The sequence below is a fragment of the Gavia stellata genome, chromosome 7, assembly GCF_030936135.1.
Source record: "Gavia stellata isolate bGavSte3 chromosome 7, bGavSte3.hap2, whole genome shotgun sequence".
NCBI lineage: Eukaryota > Metazoa > Chordata > Aves > Gaviiformes > Gaviidae > Gavia > Gavia stellata.
Window position 1 is genome coordinate 39,368,610 of NC_082600.1, and position 23,194 is coordinate 39,391,803.

General features: G+C 41.9%; 1 protein-coding gene across 1 annotated transcript in view; it reads left to right on the plus strand.

The window, feature by feature from the left end:
- SMOC1 (SPARC related modular calcium binding 1) overlaps nucleotides 1-23,194 on the plus strand; it is a 135,039-nt gene that overhangs the window by 22,206 nt on the left and 89,639 nt on the right. The window contains exons 2-3 of the mRNA XM_059819561.1: nucleotides 14,522-14,693; nucleotides 22,263-22,375. Of these exons, the coding sequence (XP_059675544.1) occupies nucleotides 14,522-14,693; nucleotides 22,263-22,375 (285 nt within the window). The remainder of the gene's footprint in view (nucleotides 1-14,521; nucleotides 14,694-22,262; nucleotides 22,376-23,194) is intronic.

Genomic DNA, 23,194 nt, shown 5'->3' on the forward strand with positions numbered 1-23,194 from the left:
CTTGACTGGAGAAATGTGTGGAGCAGACAGTTAGTCACGGCAAAATCACGATTGATAAGGATAAGCAAGCTGATTCAGACAGAATCAGGCTGGAATCTTTACTGGTGGCCACATCTTTAATTTTTAAAGGTCTGTGAAATCTTACAGCTAGGCTAGGTACACAGCTGTTTCTCATGCACCTACAAAAACAGTTTTAATGTAACTGTCAGCCCAATTTCTTAAAACAGGTATTTCCTCTTGGGTCACAGTTGACCTAAACTGACTTAGTATCTGCCTGGAGTCCTATCAAACAACATGAAATCAGTTTTTTCTAACTCTTCGTTTCCTATTTGTAAGGCTGAATTTCCCTAGATTTCTTAAACTTGATTCCCCCTCCAATTATCTCTTGTCTCCTGGTATGGACCAAAAAGCTTGTAAGAAGTGGGGATGATATGTGATTCAGCATGTCAAGATTTTTTTTTTTAGGTGACAGCTAGTGCCTGGGATAACTTTTCAGCTTGAAGAGGTTGCTGGGCTCAGGGAAGGGGAGAGGAGAAGAGTCTTTTGCATGCTGTGATTCCTACATGGGTGGCTGCAGGTGGATGGGGAGAAGTGATTACTGATACTTCATCTCCCTTGTTCCCTGCCAATGCATTAGCTTGCCTGCTGTCCCCTCAAGCACTATAGTATCACATAAGCAGTAAGCAGCCTACCCTTCAGTTGTGCTATTCAGTGATAAAGCAAGTCCTGCTTCTTCTGATCCTTCCTACTGGTGCTACTTCTTCCTGGGCTCATCTTCTTATAGGCCATAGTCCAGGCTGCTGAAAAGGTGGGCAATACCCTCCAATGAGAAGAGGAACCTCGATCGTTGGTGTCAGAAAAGCAAATTTGTTCAGATGAAATCAGGCCCAGCAGCCTGCAGAATGTATGAAGAAAGAAAACTGCTTAACTCTGTGCAGAAGCTCACTGTACTCATCCAGATGTGGTGATGGTATGAGTACTACTTACTCTTCATAGTCTGAAGCAGTCACAAAAAACTGTATGTGGAAGCTAGTATCACAGCCTGCTTTGAGTCTGTCAACTAAAAATGTCAGTTTGGTCTTTGTCCACTGTGAGAAGTCTGACCAGTGAGCCTGAGTATGTGTTTGTACTGAGGCCAGGTCTTAGACCAGACAGAAAGAGATCCAGAAAATCTGAGGAATCCAGATAAAGCCACAGCTGTTTTGCCACAACTTTCTCAATAACATGCCCTGAAAAGGAAGATGAGAGACTGCAATAATCTTGCCAATTATCTGTGTCAAAGATTTATTGTGCAAAGGTCTCATATTTGCTTATATTAAGACTGATACCCTGCTCCCTTCAGGGAGGCAGACAGCAAAAATAGACCAATATGTATGTTAGGTATTTTTTTTTAGCTTCCCCTGGAGAGACACATACAAATTGCAGCACAAAGTTAGCTGAGCACTTCCAATTGCACTCACTGAAGTTATGGAGGAAAGTTAACCTGGGAAGTGCTGTGTGAATTTGGACTAGAGGTGGCTACTTGTATGGAAAGCTGTCAGTCCTGGACCAAACAGCTCATGTTTGAAGATACCCCACTGGCTTGGATGGCTTTTAACTGCAAGGGACTTGGTGGCAATGACAAGTTAACTTCACTTGTGTTTAAGGTGAGATACTGTAGAACTAGACAAGCTCTAAAACTTACTTCCACAGAAAATAAGGAAAGCATGTCTGCCTCTAGCAACAAGGAATCAGCATGAGTATTCTGCAGCTCCTCACCGAAAGTGTGAAAAACAGTTCAGTGTAGTTGGAATCACCCTTTCTGCAAGCTGAAAGTAAACACACTAAAATAAACAGTTCTATAGTACAAAATATTGTGAAAAAGCTGTCAACCTAGAGAGTGAACAGCCTGTATGAAGATCAGTCACTAACATCTTGCTGCTTGGATGCGGGGATTAACTGTATATGTAAAATGGTGGTGGGGGAAGGGAAGTGCTTTGATGGGAAAGGAATTTTGCAACTTGCTGGGGAAACTCATACCAACAACCTGGGGCAGCATCAAGATACCTGTAAATGTGTCTTCTTTTGAAGACACCCCTGTCCTTGTTTCCCCTTCTACATATTAAAAACTGCAGATCTCATAGCGGCAACCCTGACAGCTTAGTGATGTTCCCCTTCACTACAAGAAAGATATTGAGGTGCTGGAGCACATCCAAAGAAGAGCAACGAAGCTGGTGAAGGGTCCTGTGAGGAGCGGTTGAGAGAGCTGGGGTTGTTCAGTCTGGACAAAAGGAGGCTCAGGGGAGACCTTATCGGTCTCTACAACTACCTGAAAGGAGGTCCTAGCGAGGGGGGTGTCAGTCTCTTCTCCGATAGGGCGAGAGGAAACAGCCTCAAGTTGCACCAGGGGAGGTTTAGATTGGGTATTAGGAAAAATTGCTTCACTGAAAGGGTTGTCGAGCACTGGAACAGGCTGCCCAGGGAAGCGGTTGAGTCACCATCCCTGGAGGTATTTAAAAGATGTATAGATGTGGCACTTAGGGATGTGGTTTAGTGCTGGACTTGGTAGTGTTAGGTTAATAGTTGGATTCAATGATCTTAAGGGTCTTCTCCAAACTAAATGATTCTATGATTCTGTTCTATGATTCCTTGTAGAGCTCAGCAGGAGGGGTTCTGCTGGGAACATCATACAAGCCACATCTGTCACTTCAGTGTGGAAAATACTCATGACCTGTGTAAACAGATTTTCATGCTAAAATAGATTTTCATGCTAGTGTAATAGTAATATTGCTGGGTAGTTCAGCAGTAGTGATAAAATGCAATGTCTTACTCCCAACATATTGGAAGGCATGTGAACTCTACTTGAATAAGTTAGAAAACATTGCACACCAAAAGCTTGCTAGTTTGAAGTGGTGTTGCCTAGTTTGACTCTGCAGTAAACGGCAGTGCTGTAGGGATGCTTGACCTGTTTTTTTCCTTTCAAGTTCAGCAATCAGCAGCTAGGTTACTGCTGCAACTTTGAAGAAAGGCACGAGTAGCTACTGCTGAGGAATCCTGTCTGCAGAAATCAGAAAATGTATTTATTCTTCAGGATATACAGTAACACTTTTCTGAATGTTGTCTGTCGCAGACAGCAGATAATGGCATTAAAGCCAGTACATGCATCTTGTCTGTTATAGAAAGGTTTTTATTATATATTTAGATAGTCACATTAAGTGACTTTTTTTGAGGTGGGAGCAGGGAGCAAAGAGTTAGTTTCATGCCAGCAGAACTGAAGTTCATGTCCTGAGCCTTCTGTGCACATCAGGTCCTCTCATTTGTGATCTAGAAAGACTTTAGTAGTGGGGAAGGCTTCTCTGCTACTGCCTGTGCTGTTCCAGAAAGTTTTGACTGCCTGACAGTCCAAGGAAGCATTGTCCATCACTTAATTCATACAAAGAGCTACACTCTGTGGGTGGTTACCCCTACAAAACTGAGGGAAGCATTTGGTTTAAATGTAAGTAGAAAGATGAGAATCATTGTAAACACTGTAAAATACAATGCAAACAGAACTGCAGAATAAAGTAACGAAACAATGACTCTTTCCCTTAGGGAGTTAGGGGGAAAAGTTTATTTTTTCTGACTTTTGACAGCAGTTTCAGTTCTGTTTTGTACATCCTTTCCTGATTCTTTCCCTCTTGCTCTAAATTCCTGTCTGGCATATTTCTTTTCTTGGTTAGCAGGACTATTTTTTTCTGGTTTTGAATTTAAACCTTGCCTTAGACTTAATGTGTCTATTTGGGTCACTGTAGAATCCACCAAGGTGGGTTTGGCACTTGAAGCAGTGAGTGTTAAGAAGCCAAGCCTGGGATCCTTATGAAGACAAAAGCACCCTACTGGAGGGCTATTCTGAAGAGTCTCTGCTGACCTGCTAAAGCAAGAATTAAGATTTCTAAATGGTGTCTTCAAATGTTATCATCTGACTTCTACAAAGTTGAGTCTCTGAAACTACCTGTCTGCAGATCAGACATATGCGATCTTCATGGCAAATACCTGCGTGTATTGGTAGGTGGACGTTACTACTGCAGTGTTTTGTAGGGGGAGCGAAGAATACATCATAGCTATTAACTGAACAGTTAATACTTCTGCTAATGAGAATGTGTCTTTATTGCTCCCTCTTAATCTGTAGGCTAGAAGTTCAGGGATAATACAACCTCTACGATATTAGGAAAAAACCCTTTCTTTTTAAGAGCGCTGAAATAACGTTAGCCATAAATGCGAGAAAGCTGCTGCTTTCACAGTATTGGCAGCATGAGCTACTCTGTATTTATTATGGAAACATTATATTATGTATGAACACGGTGAAATTCCTGTCTTTTTTTTCTTCAGTTTCACTGCCTTTGACACTTTAAATGAGTAACAGTAAATAAAGGCAACCTCTTTATTACTCTGTACAGCTGATGGGGCCAGAACCCAACTTTGAACATCACTCTGGAGGTGGCAAGGTAGGCCTATAGAAGGAGACATGTCAAAATAGTTATCTCCCCAGACAGAAGTAGTAATAATGTTTCAGAAGTTTTGATACTGAAGTGTTGATGATAGTACATGTAAAGTCAAATGAAATGGGGAGAAGCCCCTGATGCAGTCATCTTTCCCAAGAGTTATCTTTGCATAATCATTGTCTTTGGATCATGCAAGGATGAGAATACAGTTAAGAAAAGTGAACCCTTTAATGTTCACAGTACCTCCTTTTTTAATATCCCTCCTGTGCAATGGAATTTCAGTCTTGGCATTCAGTTAGTAGTATACCTCTACTGATGGGCAGCCAGCCCTTGCTGGGTTTTGAACTAATGAGCTCAGCTATTTCTAATATCTACTACTTGGTTCTGCTCTTGGCAGCAGTTACAACCACCATAATGAAGGCTGGATGCCAGCTTCAATTTGAATGCCTCTTTCAGCATTTTAGAAGAATTGATTTAAGAAGGACTGAAACTTGCAGAGCTGTGGAGTTTTAATGGGTGGCATTTTCCATCCTGAAAGATCTACAAGAACAAAACATTTGTGGTCTAAGGAGCCTTTGTACAGTTGTATTTCTATTGGAGCTCAACTCTGAAGACATGGCTGCCAAACTGTGTTTGTAAACTATGTTTAATCATCATGTCTCGTCATGTGATGATCTCCTAGCAGAGTAGAGCAGTTCCAGAGATGGTAATACTCTTCATACACCTGCCTCGTTTACAATAATAGTGTCTAATACATATGGCTGTAACTGAAGTGAGACACTGGCTGTGGTGTAGACTAGACAGTGGGGAAAGAGTATCTGGCTTGATATAAGCTCAGTTGTAACTTTTGCTGTGGGTGCTTATGTAATGTGCCTTGTGTGCACGCTAAAGGGAATTGACGGTACTCACCTAGGAGACAGTGTTCAGGCGGTTTCAAAGCTGTCTTTGGTAAGACTTGATACCCACTTTTTGCAGTAGGCGGTCTCTGGCATGTACAGGAGGTTTTGTCTTATTGGGGAGAATGAGTGATGGGAGGAGAAAATGTGGTTTTTATCATCTTGCCAGTTTGGGATGTTTAGAAAGTTTAAGTGGAGTCTCCAAGTCAGTTGATAAAGTAGGTGCCTTGCTCTTCAGCAATAACACTGTGGAAGGAAAGGATGAAATAATTCTGAGTTCCTGAGGGAAAGACAGCATGAGAAGGTGCTTAAGAGAAGGGCATCTGGATGAGTTGATGTCAGGTGATGAAGCCAAATTTTAAGGGCTTTGGATTTAAAGGGAAGCCCTTTATAGCTATCAGGATACTGATGGAAACTCAACTGAGAGTTTGTACTTCATCAAATAGATTATTCATTTAAGAATGCTTCAGAAAAACTTGGTTGTAACCAGAAATGCTTGCAGTTAATGTGTATCCCCACATTACATAGCAAAGACTCATGTGAGAAGCTTATTTGGTATCAAGATTCTTCTGCCCTTTGAAACAAGGAAGAAATGTTATGCTGTTCATTACAGCATAGTGAAAGGTATTACTGTAATGTTGGCAAACTCGCATTAGTAGAAATTTTGAGACAAATTCAAGGGAAGGGTCTTGCACTGTTGTTCTTGAGCAGTGATAGGCCCCAGAAAGGTTCTAGTGGATTTATTAGGAAGGTGCTAAATATAGGTGGAGGGGAAGATTACTGTGGATTACACAGCTGGATGTAATTAGGTAAACTTCCATCTTCTAACACTTCAAGAGCTCAGAACTGATGGCCCCACAGCTTGCCCATTCTGTCTGCAGTACTCCAAGCTCTTGTAAATGGAGAAGAAGCTTTCCTAGACTGACTGCATAGCCAATCCTACCAAAGGTAGTACAAGGGGGAAAATAGGATCAAGAAAATATGCTTTCATAGCCACATTCTGAATGTCGTGAAACTTCCTATGTGAGAACTCTACGAATCCTGGAACTGACTTTTAGTGGTTTATACAGTGGAAGGTAAGAAAACATGTACTTCAGTTTCCTCCGTGATTCAAGAGAATCAGGGCCAAGAGCATTTGCTCCAGATCATGAAGAACACATGCAATGGTTTAAACCATTCAACATGATAGCATTTGTGTAAGGATAGGGATCTCTATTCCCGGAAATCTTGCTTGAGATACTGTCCTTTGTTAAAGTATACACCTGACATTATTTCAACCCTTCTGCTTTCCTGAGAGCTTCTTTTGAGGAAAACATATCCCATTACAATGGAATAGCTGGCTTCTGACCTTTTAGTGGCAGCACAAAGTTGTAATCCTGCTACATTTGCTAGGGGAGAAGAACAGCCTCAACTATCACTATGACAAACTAAAGTAGGGAATATGGTTACTCAAAGGAGACTAACTTGGCATAAATTATACAGAAGGATGTTTTGAGTTTGTTTTTGAGTTAGGCTGAATAAGCAGAGGACTCCCTAAACCAGAAAGACTAGATCAGGTTATTAAAAAATACAATTTACTAAAGACAAGATTCCACCTTTTATGTCAATGGAAGTTTTGCCGTCATTTTCTTTGGGACATGAAGTTCATTGCCTGGCTATGCAAACATCTGGATTTTCTATCTAGTTCAACATGTATAGTAGCAAAGCTAAAGAGAAGAAATAGTCCAAGTTAAACATGCCTTCTCTTGTCAATGTGTTTGACAAATTAAATTTAATCTCAAGTTTGTTCTAAGCTTACATGTCATCTTGGCTGCAAGAATAATGTGAGTAGGAGAGTGAGCTTTGACAGAGGTTGAAGTAATGTTATTTCAAAGGAATTAAATCAGTCTCTACCTTAATATTGCCAAACTTACTAGAAAGGTTTAGCAGTTGTGTGTTAGAAATATGACACTTGAGCTGAAATTTCTATTTTGTGTTTTAGAGTTTTGGTTTCCTTCTCTGTTCAGTTGGTTGGTATACTGATCTGTGGTACAACTTATGAGATGCTTAAACAAACTTGATGTTTATAAAATCGAAGTCACTTTTTATAAGGGTGATACAGGCATGTGGATAAAAATTCTATGGAAGAAGGGTTTATTTTAAATTCAGAAATGAACTTCTTGTCCTTGATGTCTCTTTTTCCTTCCCACAAGTCAACTTTAGTTAAACACTTGAATAAATTTGCAAAAGAGATATAATTTTAGAAGTTCACTCCCTGACTACAATGGCTTTTTCTTTTTCTGTTAAAAACAAAAACACAACAACAAAAAACCCAGTAGAGCTTCTCTGGGATGAGGTCAGATTCTAAGGGTTTCTGCTGAACTGTTTGTTGTAGGTGGGTTCTTCAAATATGCCATTAGGCAACTTCTTTGGATCTAGTACCTCGTCTTCTAAAAGCAGAGCACAGCTGCTGCATCATGTTTGGGGATCAGTTTGTGAAGAAAACCAAAGTATTATTTCCTAGCTAGAAGTAATCTAGCCGATGAAGCACAATACTTAAGCGCTTTGCTTCACTGTAGTGGCTTGCACAAAACAAAGATTGAGGGAGGATGGTGGGGGGAAGGGAGAATCGCTGTAGAAAAACGAGGTTTCTAGCCTGGAGGGGCAGAAAACTGTCTTGAATTCAACTCATACAAATACATCTAGAGTTTGCCTGCTTTGTGGTGTGATCCCATATGTTTGCCCAGCCTTCACCATCCTCAAGCACAGGCTGTGTCCTTTGAACCCATTCTTGTTTGCACAGCTGGGGGCCTGGGGTTGAAACATAAGTGGTACTTTAACTTAGGCTAGACTCTCCACTTTGCAGGTGGGATGACTCAAGGAATAAAAGTATTACAATATCTTTCTTGTAAGTCCCTCCTGTATGGAGAAAGTGTTGTGCCCTTCTAAAATTTGTTGGGAAAGCCTAAAGTCCTGGTATAAAACTGTAGGATGCTAGAAAACACCCACACAAGGATGGGAACTTGTTAAGATGCAGGACTTTGAGAAACTTTGGTTGAAAAACATATTCCTAAACCAAAGTCATCCAGATGTGAGTGAAATATAAACTTGTGAGCATTTCCAAAAAGGAATATTAAAATAAATCAGTATCTTCCTCCCCCTGCCCCAAAACACATGATAGACTTCCCAGGAAGCTCACTTCAAAAGCCTTTTTTCACTAGGTAGGTTCTGAGGCTGCATGGGCGCTCTCAGGACGGAGGCTGGACACCCTGGTCAGCTGTTGGGAGTTGTGGTGGTTCTGGCTGGTTGATATCTTTCTGCACATGGAAGACTGCAAGCCCTGACATTTCCACCTCTGCCAGCGTTTCTAAGGCTTTCAAGTTTTCTCTTTGTATTTCTAGAAGCCAAGCATTTTGTGTCTCTGGCTTAGAGCAGGATCTTTGACAACTTCGAGGCCTGCTAGGCTTCTGGTTCCATGGCAGGAAACTTGGCTGAAGTCCCAAACCCATGGTTGAAGTTGAAGTCCTTGCGTCCTGTAGGCAACCTGCCATCGGGCTGAGAGTCTAGCCGTGGCTAAAACTGGGACTTGGCTCCAGCTCTTCCTCCAGTATGGCTGGTTGCACCAGTTTGGAGCCTGAAACCATGGCATAAATCTGTGAGGTTAAAACTAGAAAATGTGAGATGATGCTTTCCAACAGCAACAAAAATGTCCAGAAGTTTATAGTCTTCTCTAACATATAAAATGGTATGGTTTTCCTGGGGAATTCTCCCCTGGAAGGACTCGCTCCTTTGTGCTTAACACAGGCCAGTCTAAGTGCTTAGGCAAATGGGTGGGTGATCTGTGTCATACGAACGTATCTACATCGGTCACTTTTTCCAAAGATGTATTCTAAGGGTCTTCAAACTTGAAGTCTGCCAAAACAGGAGTAAGGCATTGTATGTGCTGTTTTCTTGATCTCTCTACTCCTCAGTTTTGTTAGGCAGCAGCCTGCAGTACTAATTAGAAGTGAAGCCGCTAAGCAGCGGCGGCACCTCTGTTTTGATCTGTAGTGGACTCTTGTCTTGTAGATTTGTTTCTTAATAGACTTCCACTTTCTCACACTCATGTCACTTGTGTTCCTTACTCCCTCTTTCCCCTGAAGCCTTGCTAAAGTACATTACTCTGGTACTGCAATGCCTTGGCCATTTCTTGTTACCTCCATCACAAAGGGCTGTGCTGTTCTGTTTGTGCTTATAATGTACCCAGATGGTGAATAGAATGAGTGACCACCAAGCTCATTTTCACTTGTGGGGTCAGACCTTTCTCTGCTAAATAACACAAGTGTTCCCAGCTGCTGTGCAGCTGCAGGGAGTCTGCTTTCCTTCACAGGCATTAAAAACCCTTTAATCAGTGTTTGTTGTTTGTCAGCAGTGGTGTTGAGGTGTGGAGAAAAAGAACAGATATGCTTTGTTGGCAAAGTTAACTTCATTCTGACCTCTTCATTCTGACCTCTTATCTTTCCTTTTTCTTTTCAAGTCTGAAGAAGCAGAAAGTAGTTTGGGAAGTGGTTTCTGCAGGCACCTGTGTAAATGTATTTGCTAAAGGAGGAGGTTTATGTCCTTATACAGATACAATATTTGACATAAAAAGATGCTCTGAGAGCTGCATTGAACTGGAAGCTCTTTAGGGCAGGGACTCAAACTGACTGGTGTAGGTAGGAGCTCTGCAGGCTCCCTTAATGTAAGCAAATGCTACAAAAATACAAATACTGTTGTCTAATACTAGTGTTACTTATGCTTATTTTAGTATTGAGTCTACATTCAAGGGATCCTATTTGCAATCTGGTCAATTTTAACATTTCCCTGGAAAATAGATTGTTCCTGCTAGTTTTGTTGGAGTTTTTTGTGGGGTTTTGTGTTTGTTTGTGGGGCATTTTTTGGTGTGTGTGGGTATTTTGTTTGTGTGGGGGTTTTCTTGTTCTGCTTTTAATTCTTCTGTCATGGAGGAAAAGGGAGGAGAGAAAAGAACTGATAAGCCAGTGACACCCTCTTCAGTCCCATTTGTTTTGGATGTAGTCTGTTCTCAAACAAATGGGATCACAGGTAGCAGCAAGAAGAGGCTTTGAGAAATCTGAGCTAAGATAACTATTTCCCTCTTCTTTCTAGACGAAGCTTGGAAACCTGCTGATGCTGCACATGTTTGCAGGGTTACTTTTTCCCTGAATCCAGATCTGTTCATGCTGTGTGTACAGCACCAAGCATTGCTCTGTGAGTGTTGGTTCTGTTGTTTGCAAAGCCTGGTTGTGTGGGAGTCCTGAAGCTGTTAGGACATCAAACTCTGATTTGAGCTTCAGGGGTCATGATAGGACTTTTGGTGTTAAAGGCGGAATACTTTACCTTGCTGCTCTTCCTCCGAAGGGACCAGAGAATCATGTTACTGCCTCGGCTGTGTCTTTGGAGGGTCTGTAGCCAGGCATCGGGGCACCTGGTGCACATTGCTCACAGTCCTCTGTGCCTGGCTCAGCAGTATCTCCTGCAGTGACCGCGGCACTCTTTTGCAGCAGGGCTGTGCTCCTTGGAAAATGGGTGCCTGCTGGCTCGAAGTGGGAATAAAGAACTGGGAACGAGTAACTTACGAATTATAGTTGTGGCTGTGAAAATGATAGAGTCAAGTGGTCTCCCCATGGGCAGACACATATTTCAGCGTTCATCCAGTGGTTTTCTTCAGGTGGCTGAGGCTGCTTACAGAGGAGGGCAATTGTCGGGTTCTCGGACAGGCAAAATGCTAGAAAGAAAACTCTCTGTGCCGGGTGGGGGGGGATGGACAATCAGAACAGCTAGTATGTTAAATGTCTGTGGATGGTCTGTGTTGATGATAACTTCTGTAGCTTGAACGCTTACCAGCTAGAAATGGGACAAAGAACCACCATTTTACTATCTGAAAGCTGGCAGGGCTGCTGAGCCAAAGGCAAGGGTTCTGAGCTACAGTGGGGCAGGTGTCCAACTGTAAGGGGAAGTTTTTGAAGCCCTTCAGTAATATCTCCAGGAGATCCAGCCTTTCTGGCAGTGCTGTCTGATCACATGAGAAGAACGCTGATCAGACAGGCACGATCCTGGATCCTTCTGGAAATTAATGCAGACATTTACAATTATAATCTAGGCGAACAAAACAAGCACCATCTTGTGCAACTACGTAAACCATAAACTTCTTTGGCAAGGCAGGTGTGGCATCTTCAGTGTCTGGAAATCACCTAACATGCTGTGTGGGCTCCCTACTGTAATCCAAATTACAAATGCTAAAAAGGCTTTGATTTTTTTTTATTTTTTATTTTTTTTTTTATAAAGTGGTTCTTGGCTTAATTTGGGTAGGCAAGAACTTCATAGACTGCATTAGGGTGCTCTGCATGTTTCCTCAGGCCTTCATAATTAATCAATGCCGAGCTGTTCTCTCCGTCCCTCTGCGAGGAGACACCGGAGGAAAGATGTTCCATACCCTTATGTTTAGCTCGTTCGTCAGCCCTCAGAAGGACTTTCTATTTTTCAGAGATGCCCTTTCTGGAAGGAGGGGCGTTCCTGGCCCACAAGGCCCCTCTATACTAAGTATTTTAGTACAGGCTGCAGAAGGGTTAGGTGAGTTTTCGTGGTGTAAGCTGAGTTTTCAATAAGTTTGTAATATGGTTTGATGCTGGGAACCAGTATTCTAGCTTTTTTGGTGCACCTCGGGATAACTCTGATCTGTGGAACTCAGCTTCTGACAGAAGGAATTAGCAAAAAGTTTCATGTCAGTAGTTCAAGCCCTCAAAGTTGTGATAAATGGCAGATGCATGTGTTCCTTCTAAACCAGAATGGCTTCTGTGTTTAACTGAATATTTAATCACTGTATGTGCACCATACTGTGCTATCAGGCAGCTCTGCTTTTAAAGTCTGTTTATACAGACAGCTGAAAGCCTTGTGAGTCTTTCAGGGTCTCTGACATCACACGCTGGGAGGAAGCTTCAGTGTCTTCAGTCTGCTGCTTTTTGCTGTATGTTTACAGTCACTGGTGATCTTTGCACCTTGGGGGCTACAGAAAGGCATTACTGTAGCCAGAGCAATTCCAAGCTAACTTGTGGTAGTCCAACCCCTGACAAGAACTGGGAAAAAATCTGGTCCAGCTTTACAGTATTTTTATAGTCTAGTCCAGGTCTCTATAAACCATTTAAAATTGCCTTCAGGTTTAAATTTTCCAATTTCCCATTTGGAACAGGTGTTGCCAGGTTAGAGAAAGTGTTGCAGAAAAGGAACAAAAACATTTTAAACTCTGTGCTGTTACAAATTTTGGCAAGTCTCTGACAGATGAGATTTAAAAAAAAAAGTTTGCCCCACCCAAATTAAAACAAGTGCAGACCTTGCTTACTTTTCCCAGCTGTCATGTTTAAATAGAGTTTTTAGTAATGCATGAGTCTTCAAAAGATCCAGCAGTACAGAGCTAATATGTTTTTATATGAAAATATGCAACTTCTCAATTGTTTTTCATCCCATTTAATTGGGGAGAGAAAGGGGGTGAAGAATTTTTTTAAATGTCAAAAAAACAAATTTCAGAGATGCATGTTCTTGGAGTGGTTAAAAACCAACCTAAGCTGGGCTTCAGGCAATGTTTTTTCAACAGCTTTAACCTCAAAGCATAGAGCAGACAGCTTTGTAGGCAACTGTAACACCAAGGTGATTATGGCAGTGACTCACACTTCCCTGTAAGGCATCCAGCTATCAACACACTTGGAGAGCTGTGGCTTTGTGCATGCAGGCAGGGTGTCAGTGAGTGCCCACTGGCCAGCCAGCTCCGAAATGCTGAGCTCATAACTGCTTTGACAGTGAGCAATATTGGTGTATTAGCGAGCAACTCTGGTCCTGCCAGGCTTGCAAGAGGCTTAAGAGATGGGAGATTGGCACGGGAATTGCAAGGCAGGTTTAACTTCCCTTTTCTTTGCTTAGTCCTCTTAGGACTTGTTTCAAGAGTCTGCTGAGATCTTCCAGTGAGCAGGTGGTTGGGTTTGGGTATTAATTAAAGGTCTGACTGACTAAATGTGATACTACTAAACCACTAATTGGGATGGCATGGGAAGTGAAAGGGGCTGCTACTGTCATGTCCTGGTGAAACTCTTCTAATGGTTATGGAAAGAGGACTGGCAGTTGGGGTCCTCAGGAAGACAGTATGAACTTGGGAAAGAGACCTGGCTATCCCTATAGGCAGCTTGGAGTACAGCTGAGGGTACAACAGTAAACGACTTCCAGATGCTGGGATTTGCAGGGAACAAGTGGACAGAAAATGGGGACTCATTCATGTGCATTGTGGGTTTCCCCATCTCCAAAAGATAAGACAGAAGCCAAGCTGTCTTCAGAGAAAGGAAACAGCAGTGATTGTGGCATGGAGGAAGTCTTCTGGGCGAGGAATTGGGAGGCTGGGGTTGTTCGCATTGAGAGACTGACAAGAAAGGAGTGCCACATTTATACAAAACAAGCTGCATCAGAACTGAATGCTTGGGAAGCAGTAGTAGTCAGAAAGATGACAAATTCAAGCTTCTGAACGGAAATAGCTTTTCACATAGTGTGCAATTAGGTTGTGGGATGCATGGTATGCAATTGCTAGCTGGGCAGTATGTCATCAGGAAGGAACAAAACGTGGCTTTGGGAGTGTGCAGGTATGCTGTTGCAGGTGGTATCCACAGATGACATAAGTAATGCTTTAAAAAAAACCCAAACTGGTTATATAAAGCTGGCCACATCCATGGTTCAAATACCAAGGCCAATCTTGATAGGTTATTTGGGTTCCTTCATCCTCGGTGATAAGTTTCTTGCACCTCTGACTAAAATTGTCTGGTACCAGATGCTGTTTGCAGCAGGGCGCTGGGCAAGCTGGGCTCTTGTGACTCAGTATTGCCCTTCCCGTGTGGGTTGTGTTTGGCTTTGCACATCTTATGTTTTCAGAGGTGAGGCAGAGTGAGTAATGTTTCCGTTCTGTTAAAAAAAATGGAATGGCAAAGACCCTTAATTTTTTTTTTAAAGATGTACGTGTTTAAGTTCCCTTCAGGCAAAGTCAGCTTTGGTAGGCAGCTTAAACTGCATTATAGACCATATTGCTATTGTCACAAGATACACCATGCTCTGTTTTGGGAAAACAAACAAAACCAATATTTTTTTCTCCCTCCCTCCTTTGTTCACTTCCTTCAGTTTTTAATAAGCGACCGTGACAGAGACCCTCAGTGTAACCTGCATTGCTCCAGGTCCCAGTCCAAACCCCTCTGTGCTTCTGACGGCAGAACATACGAGTCAATGTGCGACTACCAGAGAGCCAAATGCCGGGAGTCAAGTCTGAGTGTGACACATCGCGGCCGGTGCAAAGGTAGGTGAATTTCAAATGCCTTTGAGGGGAGGAATGGGTGTCCTACCTCATAAGAAACTGGATTCTTAGACCCTTGAGTTTAGTACCATGCTCTGTGAGTAATCTGATTGAAATTGTGCGTTCATGTGAGCATGGGTATCTGAGTCTGCATTTAGGTGGCAGGAGTAAGAACCGACTGAATTATCAATGAAAGAAGGCAAAGGAGCCAGAGACATCACTGAAAAAGGGCTGAAATATGCAGAGCAGAAGGAGCTGGCCCCATGGAAATGCAAAATCAAATCCTGAAAGAAGAGATCTTCCTTGCTACCTGTGCCGGTGAGGAACTGAGATACCTTTGAGTGATAGGAATGTAGAGAGGGGAAGAACGTGTGGTGTACATTAGATATCTAGTCCCTTTTCAGACATACACAGCCTTTCTGCGCTGAGCTAATTAAGAAGACAAAATGCATGCAAGGCTTTACATGGCCTCTTTTTTGCTTGTTTGCTGTTAGACATCTGCTTAAAAGCAAGAATATTGTTTCTCTCTCAATTCAGCTCTTCAGCATAGACTAAAGATGAAGTTGCAACTTTTTAAAGGAATATTGGTGTCTTGTCACACAAATGGTTTGCTTCTGCAGTGAAGTGAAAAATTGCATTTTCTGAGAGTACAACTAACTCAGAGGGCAGGTGGCACAGATGTTTTTAGCAGTTGGTTAAAGTGACAGGAGAAACGCATTAAAATCCCTGTGGAAGGATAAATAGGCATAAGTTTAAGCCTGACTTTTGTTTATGAAGGCTTTTTTACTGTTATAAAAATGTATCTTTTTCAGAATTAGTTGTTCTAAAATGGAAATACCTTTTCAATGTATTGACATGCTTTATAGTTCAGGTGAATTACGAGCATGACCTCAAATATTGCTCTCTTTTAAAGTTTCTCATTGGGGAAAAAAGCTTACTTGTATGATTTTTTTTTTTTTCCCCTTGACCACTGCTGGGTTACTTTATGGCAGCTTCTCTCCCATAGCATAGGAAAAGACCTTTGAATCAGGCTGCTTTCTAGATACTGGAAACCCAGAAGCTTTCTTCCCAGGGCCCAAGAAGCGGTTGGACTGTTTTTGCAAGTGATGCGTTTTTGAGTATCACAATAAGAAGCGGTAGGGTGGGAGTCCTGCTTTTGCTTTCATCACTTGAGGAGAGTTGCTTAGATAAGCAACCCCATGGTTGGTATTGGCATATATAATGGCACTGTTCAGTCACTTAAAACATGGGACAAAATGTGGTACATCTATAAGCAAAAGTGTCTGTTTCTGGAAGTGGAGAAAATGTTGATCGCCAAACCACACAGCCTACTGTATATTGTGATTGCAAAGAGTGCCAAAGAAGTAACTAAAGACTTTTTTGTCTTAAGCACAGGTAAAGTATACTTTCCTTTCTACTCTCTCAGACACAACTGAAATGTTTAGCTGAAACTACTCATGTTCTTTCCTTTTTCCTCTTACCCTGTGGTACTGTACAGTACCTAATAACCTGGGAGTGTTTGACAACTCCAAGTCTTGCTTTTAACCCACAAACACTGCCATGAATCCCTGGGAAGTAAGAATATTATTTTAACTATCATATTCAAATTTCATCTTGATGGTAATTTCCATGTGTGCTGCTAGTGAAAGGTATTTTGTTTTTTCTAGTCACATTAGGAATATGATCTCTAGTTGTGCGTGAAGATCACTGTTATTGGCAAATACAGACAGTTGCAAGACAGGTGTGCCTAACTACAGGCAGTTGGCCAGGTCTGTATCTTGTACTTGCACAAAGGAAGGTATCGCCATCAGTGTTTGAGCACCTTCTGCTGCAGTAGGGCATCCGGTTTACCCTGAACAGCCTTCATTCCTTCTGCTTGACAGAGATGCTCTACAGGGAAACTCCCATAGAACTGGAAGGGATCCCATGGGCCATCGAGCCCAGTCGCATGCAGTTGTCATAGATACTGTATCCGAGAACTTATCCTTATGAAATGAGCAATTTTAACTTGTGCTTCCTTCTCAGGGATGGGGCAGGGCGGGAACCAGGTAACTAAAATAGGGACAAGAGGAAGTATATTGTGGTCAGCAAGGCATAGTTCTGCACCCCAGATTACCATAGGTTTCCAATTTCATATGCCGATAACTTGAACTGTGCTTGTGCCAAGGCAAGCAGAATGGTTTCCATAGTGAGAACAGAACCTTTTTGATTCAGCTTCACTCTCTGCTCTCCCTCAAGAAGCTAAGGACCTTTAAAGATGAAATCTTGCCAGCCCTTTGGGAACTATAACTCTTATTCAGCTCTCGCTCTCTTGCTCCTTCCTCACGTGCTTTTCAATGAAATTCCTTCAGTGCTAAATTGTCTGAAATCCCTCCAAACCCTCACTCACACATCACAAAGGGTTAAAAGTCAGGGGTAGCTTAAAATGATCAAACTATGGCATCCATGACAAATGGAGCTTCACTGATGAGATTTCAGAGAATAGTTCCAGATGGCATGGCTGTGCGTAAATACACAGCCGAGCACTCCTACCTGGATTTTTGTCAGCAGGCATCTTAAGATCTCATGTCAAATAAGAGTTCCTCCTCAAAAGTTTGTGGGGATGAAGGACAAATGCTTGTTAAATGAGTCTTGGCAAGCTGTCAAGATTATGCAGTGATTGTTAGGGTATATTGGATATCTGTGGCTTAAAACACATTTAAGTTCTGTGCTAACTGGTTAGTTTCTAGGAACTTGTTTGGCCTATTTAATTAAAAATAAAAAGGTGTGGGAGTGTTCTAAAAACTTCTTTTTAGATTTATAATGATTGGTTTTGAAAGTCTGCTGGTATAGAGCTTGTTCTTAGATCAAAAGTCACAATGTAGAATGAACCTATCTGTAAGTTACTGGTGGGAATTGTAACAGGGGTCTTCAGCCCATCTCCTGGGACACCTGGATGAACACAGCTTTTGGTTAATGTGCTGGAAAGGAAGGTCTCTTTCTGACTAGTGATGGGTTGTTTGAAGGTAATCTTTCTACTCTACCTACTGTTCTCCTTGGACAGGTGATGATATTTTGAAATCACTCTTTTTTTTTTTTCAGGCCACTTGCTAGATTCGCATGTTTTGTCTTTGAACTTTCTTATTCCTAGTCAAGGGAGAATAAAGTGGGTCCCTCCTTGGCAGCAGTTAGTCAATAAAATCTGAAATGATGCTTTCAATCTCTTCGCAAATTTAGGCATGTTTTAGGTATGCTCCAAATAAGTTAGGGAACTCTGGAGTAGAAATAGTATGTGGGTATCAAAGAAGGAGCAAAGCATGTCAGCATGAAAGGAAAGAAGTTGGAGATTGCAGGTGTAAGACTTGTCAGAAATGAAGTGGAAAACAATGAGGAGAGTGGAGAATGATTGACACTCTGTGGGACAGATGGGCATGTTTTTGTAGTTTGCTCAGATTCCATTTTTGCCTGTTTTATGCAAAGACACAGATCATTGGCTGGAGTAAATGGATATGAATCTGCTGACTTCAGTGTAGCTGGACTGCTTCATGCCTGATGGGGACTTGGCCTGTGTGTGAGACAGTTACCTAATGGAATTAGAAATAGTTCAAAAGCTGTTTGGATCAATTTTTGCTCTTTGAGCTTTTAACAAAAACAAAGTAGAATTAAAATTAAATAGCTAGATTTTTGTGGTTGCATCATACAGGTTTGCTGCTAGTGTTGTGTGGATGCTTGGAGATGTTTTACTTTGTATTATTAGGATAGCTTGGGTCTTTATACCATGATGTTGTGTGGTGTCAAAACTGCCTCTGTTGAAGAGAGGATGCTGGAATTCTTGGGGCCTATTCAGGAGTTCACTGTGTATATTATGAGGGACACAGTGGTCTCATTTGAATAAACTGTTCATGGATAAGATCAACCATGGTAACTAGCCAACTTCATTGCAAAATCCAAAATTATGTGCACCTGCATTCTGCAGGTTAGGCCACAGATGTCAAAAACATCAATTGTAGTTCAAAATCTCCTAGCTGCCAGCTACCAACTCGAGAATGAATTTTCTTTAAAATGCAGCTTTCTGAGCTGCAGTAAATCTTTCCTAAGTTTGAAGATGTTTAAAGTAAAATTATTAAACAGTTCTGCTTTTAAAAAAGTCATCCTATTTTAGCTTTTAATCTTAGGTAAGGGAGGGGAGAAAGTCCTATTTAGTCTGTCTGGACCATGAAACTGGAAGGCATTAATGCCATTCTGTTTTATAAGCTTGGTGTTTGATACTCCAGAGAACATTTTTAAGAGGGAAGAAAAAGTGCTGAAACACTCAGGTAAACAATCAAAATGCAGAATAGAGTATATGAATCTACATCATAACATCAGGCTTTAGTAAAATTTGTAATGCATCTTATTTGGGGTGAGCTATTTGGCAGCTACTTTTTAACACTTGGCACTTATGTAATATTTTACATTTTCTAATTAACAAAGCAAAAATAGCAAGGTGAAGTCATCCCACTGAAATCACATGTTGATGCAAACATTATAAAAATACCAGCCTGTGGAGTGAGGAAGAGAAGAATTGACAGTCCTTTTAAAAACAAACTAGTAAATGTTGATATTAAAGACACTGTTTTTACTGGAACTGAACTGTGAAACGACAGACAAAAAAGATAGCGGTATGTACACACCTCTCCAGCCAATGTGGTATATAGGTGGTTGTTCCAAGTCAAGGCTGTAAAAGGACTGGCATGACCTTTGGAAATCGATGAGGGAGGATGGGGGAAGTAATCAGGACTGAGTGTTCATAAACAGGAGAAAAATTGTCTGTCTTCTCTGCACTTCAGCAGCACTTTGTGAAGAGATACACTTGAGCCAAGGGTTGAATTGCAAAAGAGGATGCTGCAACAACAATGAGCTCTTAAATGCTGTGGTGTAGTGGTGGTGTGCTATGCAGTGTGGTCTACTGGGTGGTAGTAGAGAGTTCAATCTGTAAAGGCCAGTTAAAATTGCCAGGAGGGACATAGTCACCTTAGCAATAACATGTTTATATTGTCTTCTCCTTATAGTAAGGGCTTGATTGTGTGCACGTTTTTCTGCTCATTAGACAAATTGGACAAAGATCTGAGTCTCCCTTCTGCCTGGGCTCCTAATGCATGTGTACTACAGGGGATACCACAAAATGTTTGTTCCTACCAGCTATGTGGTGAAGCATCCAGTTTCAGTCATGTAGTTCTGAGTACACCAGCACTAAAGTAGATGCTATCTGGAAATTCTTTATGCTTCTGTTTTATGTTCAGGAGAGGAACCAGATATGCCTGTCTGCAGTCCTGTATCATCAGATGGAGAGACTAGAAAACACACTTTCATTTGTGAATCTGTGCTTTGATTGTCACGTGAGAAATCCGCAACTTTTTTTTCTTTCCTTATACATACAGATCTGCATAATCTATGCTGATTTGCTTGCTACTTAGTTGTCTCCTGTGAAGCAGAACTTGAAGGTCTTTTTAGTCAGGCAGCTAGCTATAAAACAGAAGGTGCAGTCACACCATCTGGTTTTGTAATAATGTCCTATGTCATGCCAAGCAAGATTAGACTCTGAAGCTTGAACAGGAGATCTGCAGATGATAGTTAGGTGTTCCAGTTAACAGCATTGCCAGTGCTTCCTTTTCAGCTGAAAGAATGAGCATGTGTTGGAAGGATCAGTACTGTTGGCAGGACCGTCCTCCAGTGGAGGTGTGCAAACAAGGTCTGATCATCTAGCCACTTTGGCAAGCAGGGGGAAAAAAGGAAACTCCAGCTAGAGGTTATATTATGCCTAATTAGAAAAAAACACTGCTTCTCTAAGTTCAGTGTGAATTTTATTCAAGAAGGTCTTTTAATTCTGTGAGTAACAATCTCACTCTTTATGCAAGCTCATAATAGGTCCACCTGAGATCAAAGCTCCATGTGCTAAGGGTATTATGCAAACACCCCACAAACAAATTACAGTCTGAAGATGAGAATGACATAGGATCAGAAGGGACACAAGGTCATAGGAAGGTGAGATGACAGACTTGTAGTCACTTGATGGGTCGCTGGCAGAGTTGATACAGGCACTCTTACTTTGTAACCCAGTGCCTAAGCTACAGGCATCTGTGCTGAATACTATTGCTATGAATAATGACTTTTTCCAAAGAGAAGGGTTTGATTTCCATAATTTCAGAAGACTTGTGAAATACTTCTTCGGGAGCAATGTGATATGTTTAAAATGAAACTGTATTGGCAAACCGGAAACCTCTTGAGTCATCAGTTGTGTAAATAAAGTACTCAGCTTGAAAGCTTTGATCTATGTCTTTATCAAAACTATTTACAGCATTGTCATTGGTTTCTGCATCTAGATATGGTTAGATGGAAATCGCTTCTGTTGCCATGCAACTAATTCAGTGCTGGTATTAGTGATTGTGTTGTTGAAATTCATGTGATCTGTGAAGCAGAATATGGGATCTTCAGGGATCCAGTGGAATTTTTTTGTTAACCAATGTGATTTCCATGCTTCGTAGAATGGGGATTCAAGCTTGATCACTCTCTATGGTGGTGCTGAAGGATTCTGATGATCAGATGTTGCATTTACTGCACTGAAAAATGTTCAGTCGGTGGATTCATGCGACAAGGAAGAAGGTGCTAGTCCCTGTGTCAGTCCCATGGTAACAGATGTTTGCTGTTTTTTCTTCTCCATCTAGACTGAACAGCAGTACTGTTAGACATCATGTTTTTAAATGTAAACACTGAGTCAATCTGTATCTCTGCAGGGCAGAACTCTCCTCTTTGACCCATCAGTCATCAGTGTTAGGCTTATCTGGGTCTACGCTCTGTAACAGTGAGCTGGACCTGGAAGGGGTTAAGGTCATGCTACATGCTGCCATCATCTGAAGTAAGTGCAGAGCTGAGATCTTAACCCTTTCAAGCTCTGCTTGCAGAGCAATGTTTTTTTCTTGGCAGCAAAGTGAGTAACTGATATGAGAAAGTATAATGCACACCTGGCTGTAAGCACTGGGACTATAGGTAGAAGCTGGGTTTCAGGAAAGCACAGGCAATGGCCTATCTACCTTATCTGAACAACACAAAGGTGGAAGTTCACATGGGTGGCTGGTTATTTTAGCATCTTACTGGGAGCATTGCTCAGAGAAGAAGCTTTGCTGGGCCCATCCCTTCTTCCGCATTGCTCACTTCTGGGCCTTAATTACTTTGCTTATGCTCGGCCGTCCAGTTTCAGGCTGTTAACACAAACACAACTGCCTCCGGGAAGGCCTGCGTGGACATTGTGCTCCAACACTTGTTGGAAGAAGCTTCCAGAGCCCTTGGATGACCATAAAAACTATTGCCTAGGAAATTGGGCAGCTCTTCATTAACTGGCTCGTAGTTCGAATGTCTGGGTTCAGATTTGTCTTTGGGATCATGAGTGCTAACTCCATAGCTGCCTCGTTAATGTGCAGGTAATGGTTCTTGATGCCTTATATTTGTTTGTTTGGGTTTTTTTTTTCCCCCTGCAGCTGTGTGGTGCATCTGGTAGCTTTTGAAGAGGGCAAATGGTGTTTGCAATCTAAGTAGATTTTGCTTTTCTCTTTGTAGATGCTGGCCAAAGCAAGTGTCGGTTAGAAAGAACTCAAGCACTGGAACAGGCAAAGAAGCCCCAGGAAGCAGTCTTCATCCCAGAATGCAATGAGGATGGATCATTCACGCAGGTGAAATTTCTATTGGCTTACTTCGGCCAGGCTCCCAGTGGCTACAGGAGATGGACTGTTAAGGCATGAGGCAAATGATGATAGCAGCATGGGTGCACACTCTGACTCAGTTACTCAGGTGAAAGTGTTGAAAGGTGGGGACTTGTTTAACCAACTGGAAGCTTTGATTCGGTCACCATACCTTAAAAGACACATACATATGTAATGGCCTCCACCTCCAATGTAGTACAGAAACAAATGGCATCAACTTCCAGCATAGCACAGAAACAAAAACAAGTTTCAGGGGAGGTCAATTTTTCCCTGAAGATGAGCTGCAAAGAGAGCTGTGGCTTACACAGAACAGGGTGGACCAAGCTGCTTCTGCTGTTGCCTGTGCTTCATCTATCCCAGCAAAAAAAAGTGGTCTATTGAGCCTCTTCCCTCTGCAGGGTACTTGTTAGTGACAGACTCCTCTTTTGTGTTCTATGCCCTGTTGTGGTTTGGGGGTCTGTCAGAGAGGTGGTGAGACTGCTTTGTTTGGGTTTTTGATTCTTCACTATTCACTTGCTGGAACTAAATCAGTGTGCTGGAATTGTAGACTGTTTCATAATGCTGCTTCTCTTGAGAAGCAGATCTCAGGCAGGGGTAGTGGAGGAGGCTTATGGTTTGTTGGCCTTTAATATCTGCAAAAAATGAACAGTCAGTCCTGGTCACTGAGCATCCTTCAGAAACAGTTGGACTGGGAGAGGTCCTACAGGATTCCAGAGAAGTTGAAGTAGTTATGGCAAAAACAAAGTCCTTATGAAGGAGATCTTGAGAGGAAGAGTAGTTTGCTGAGGC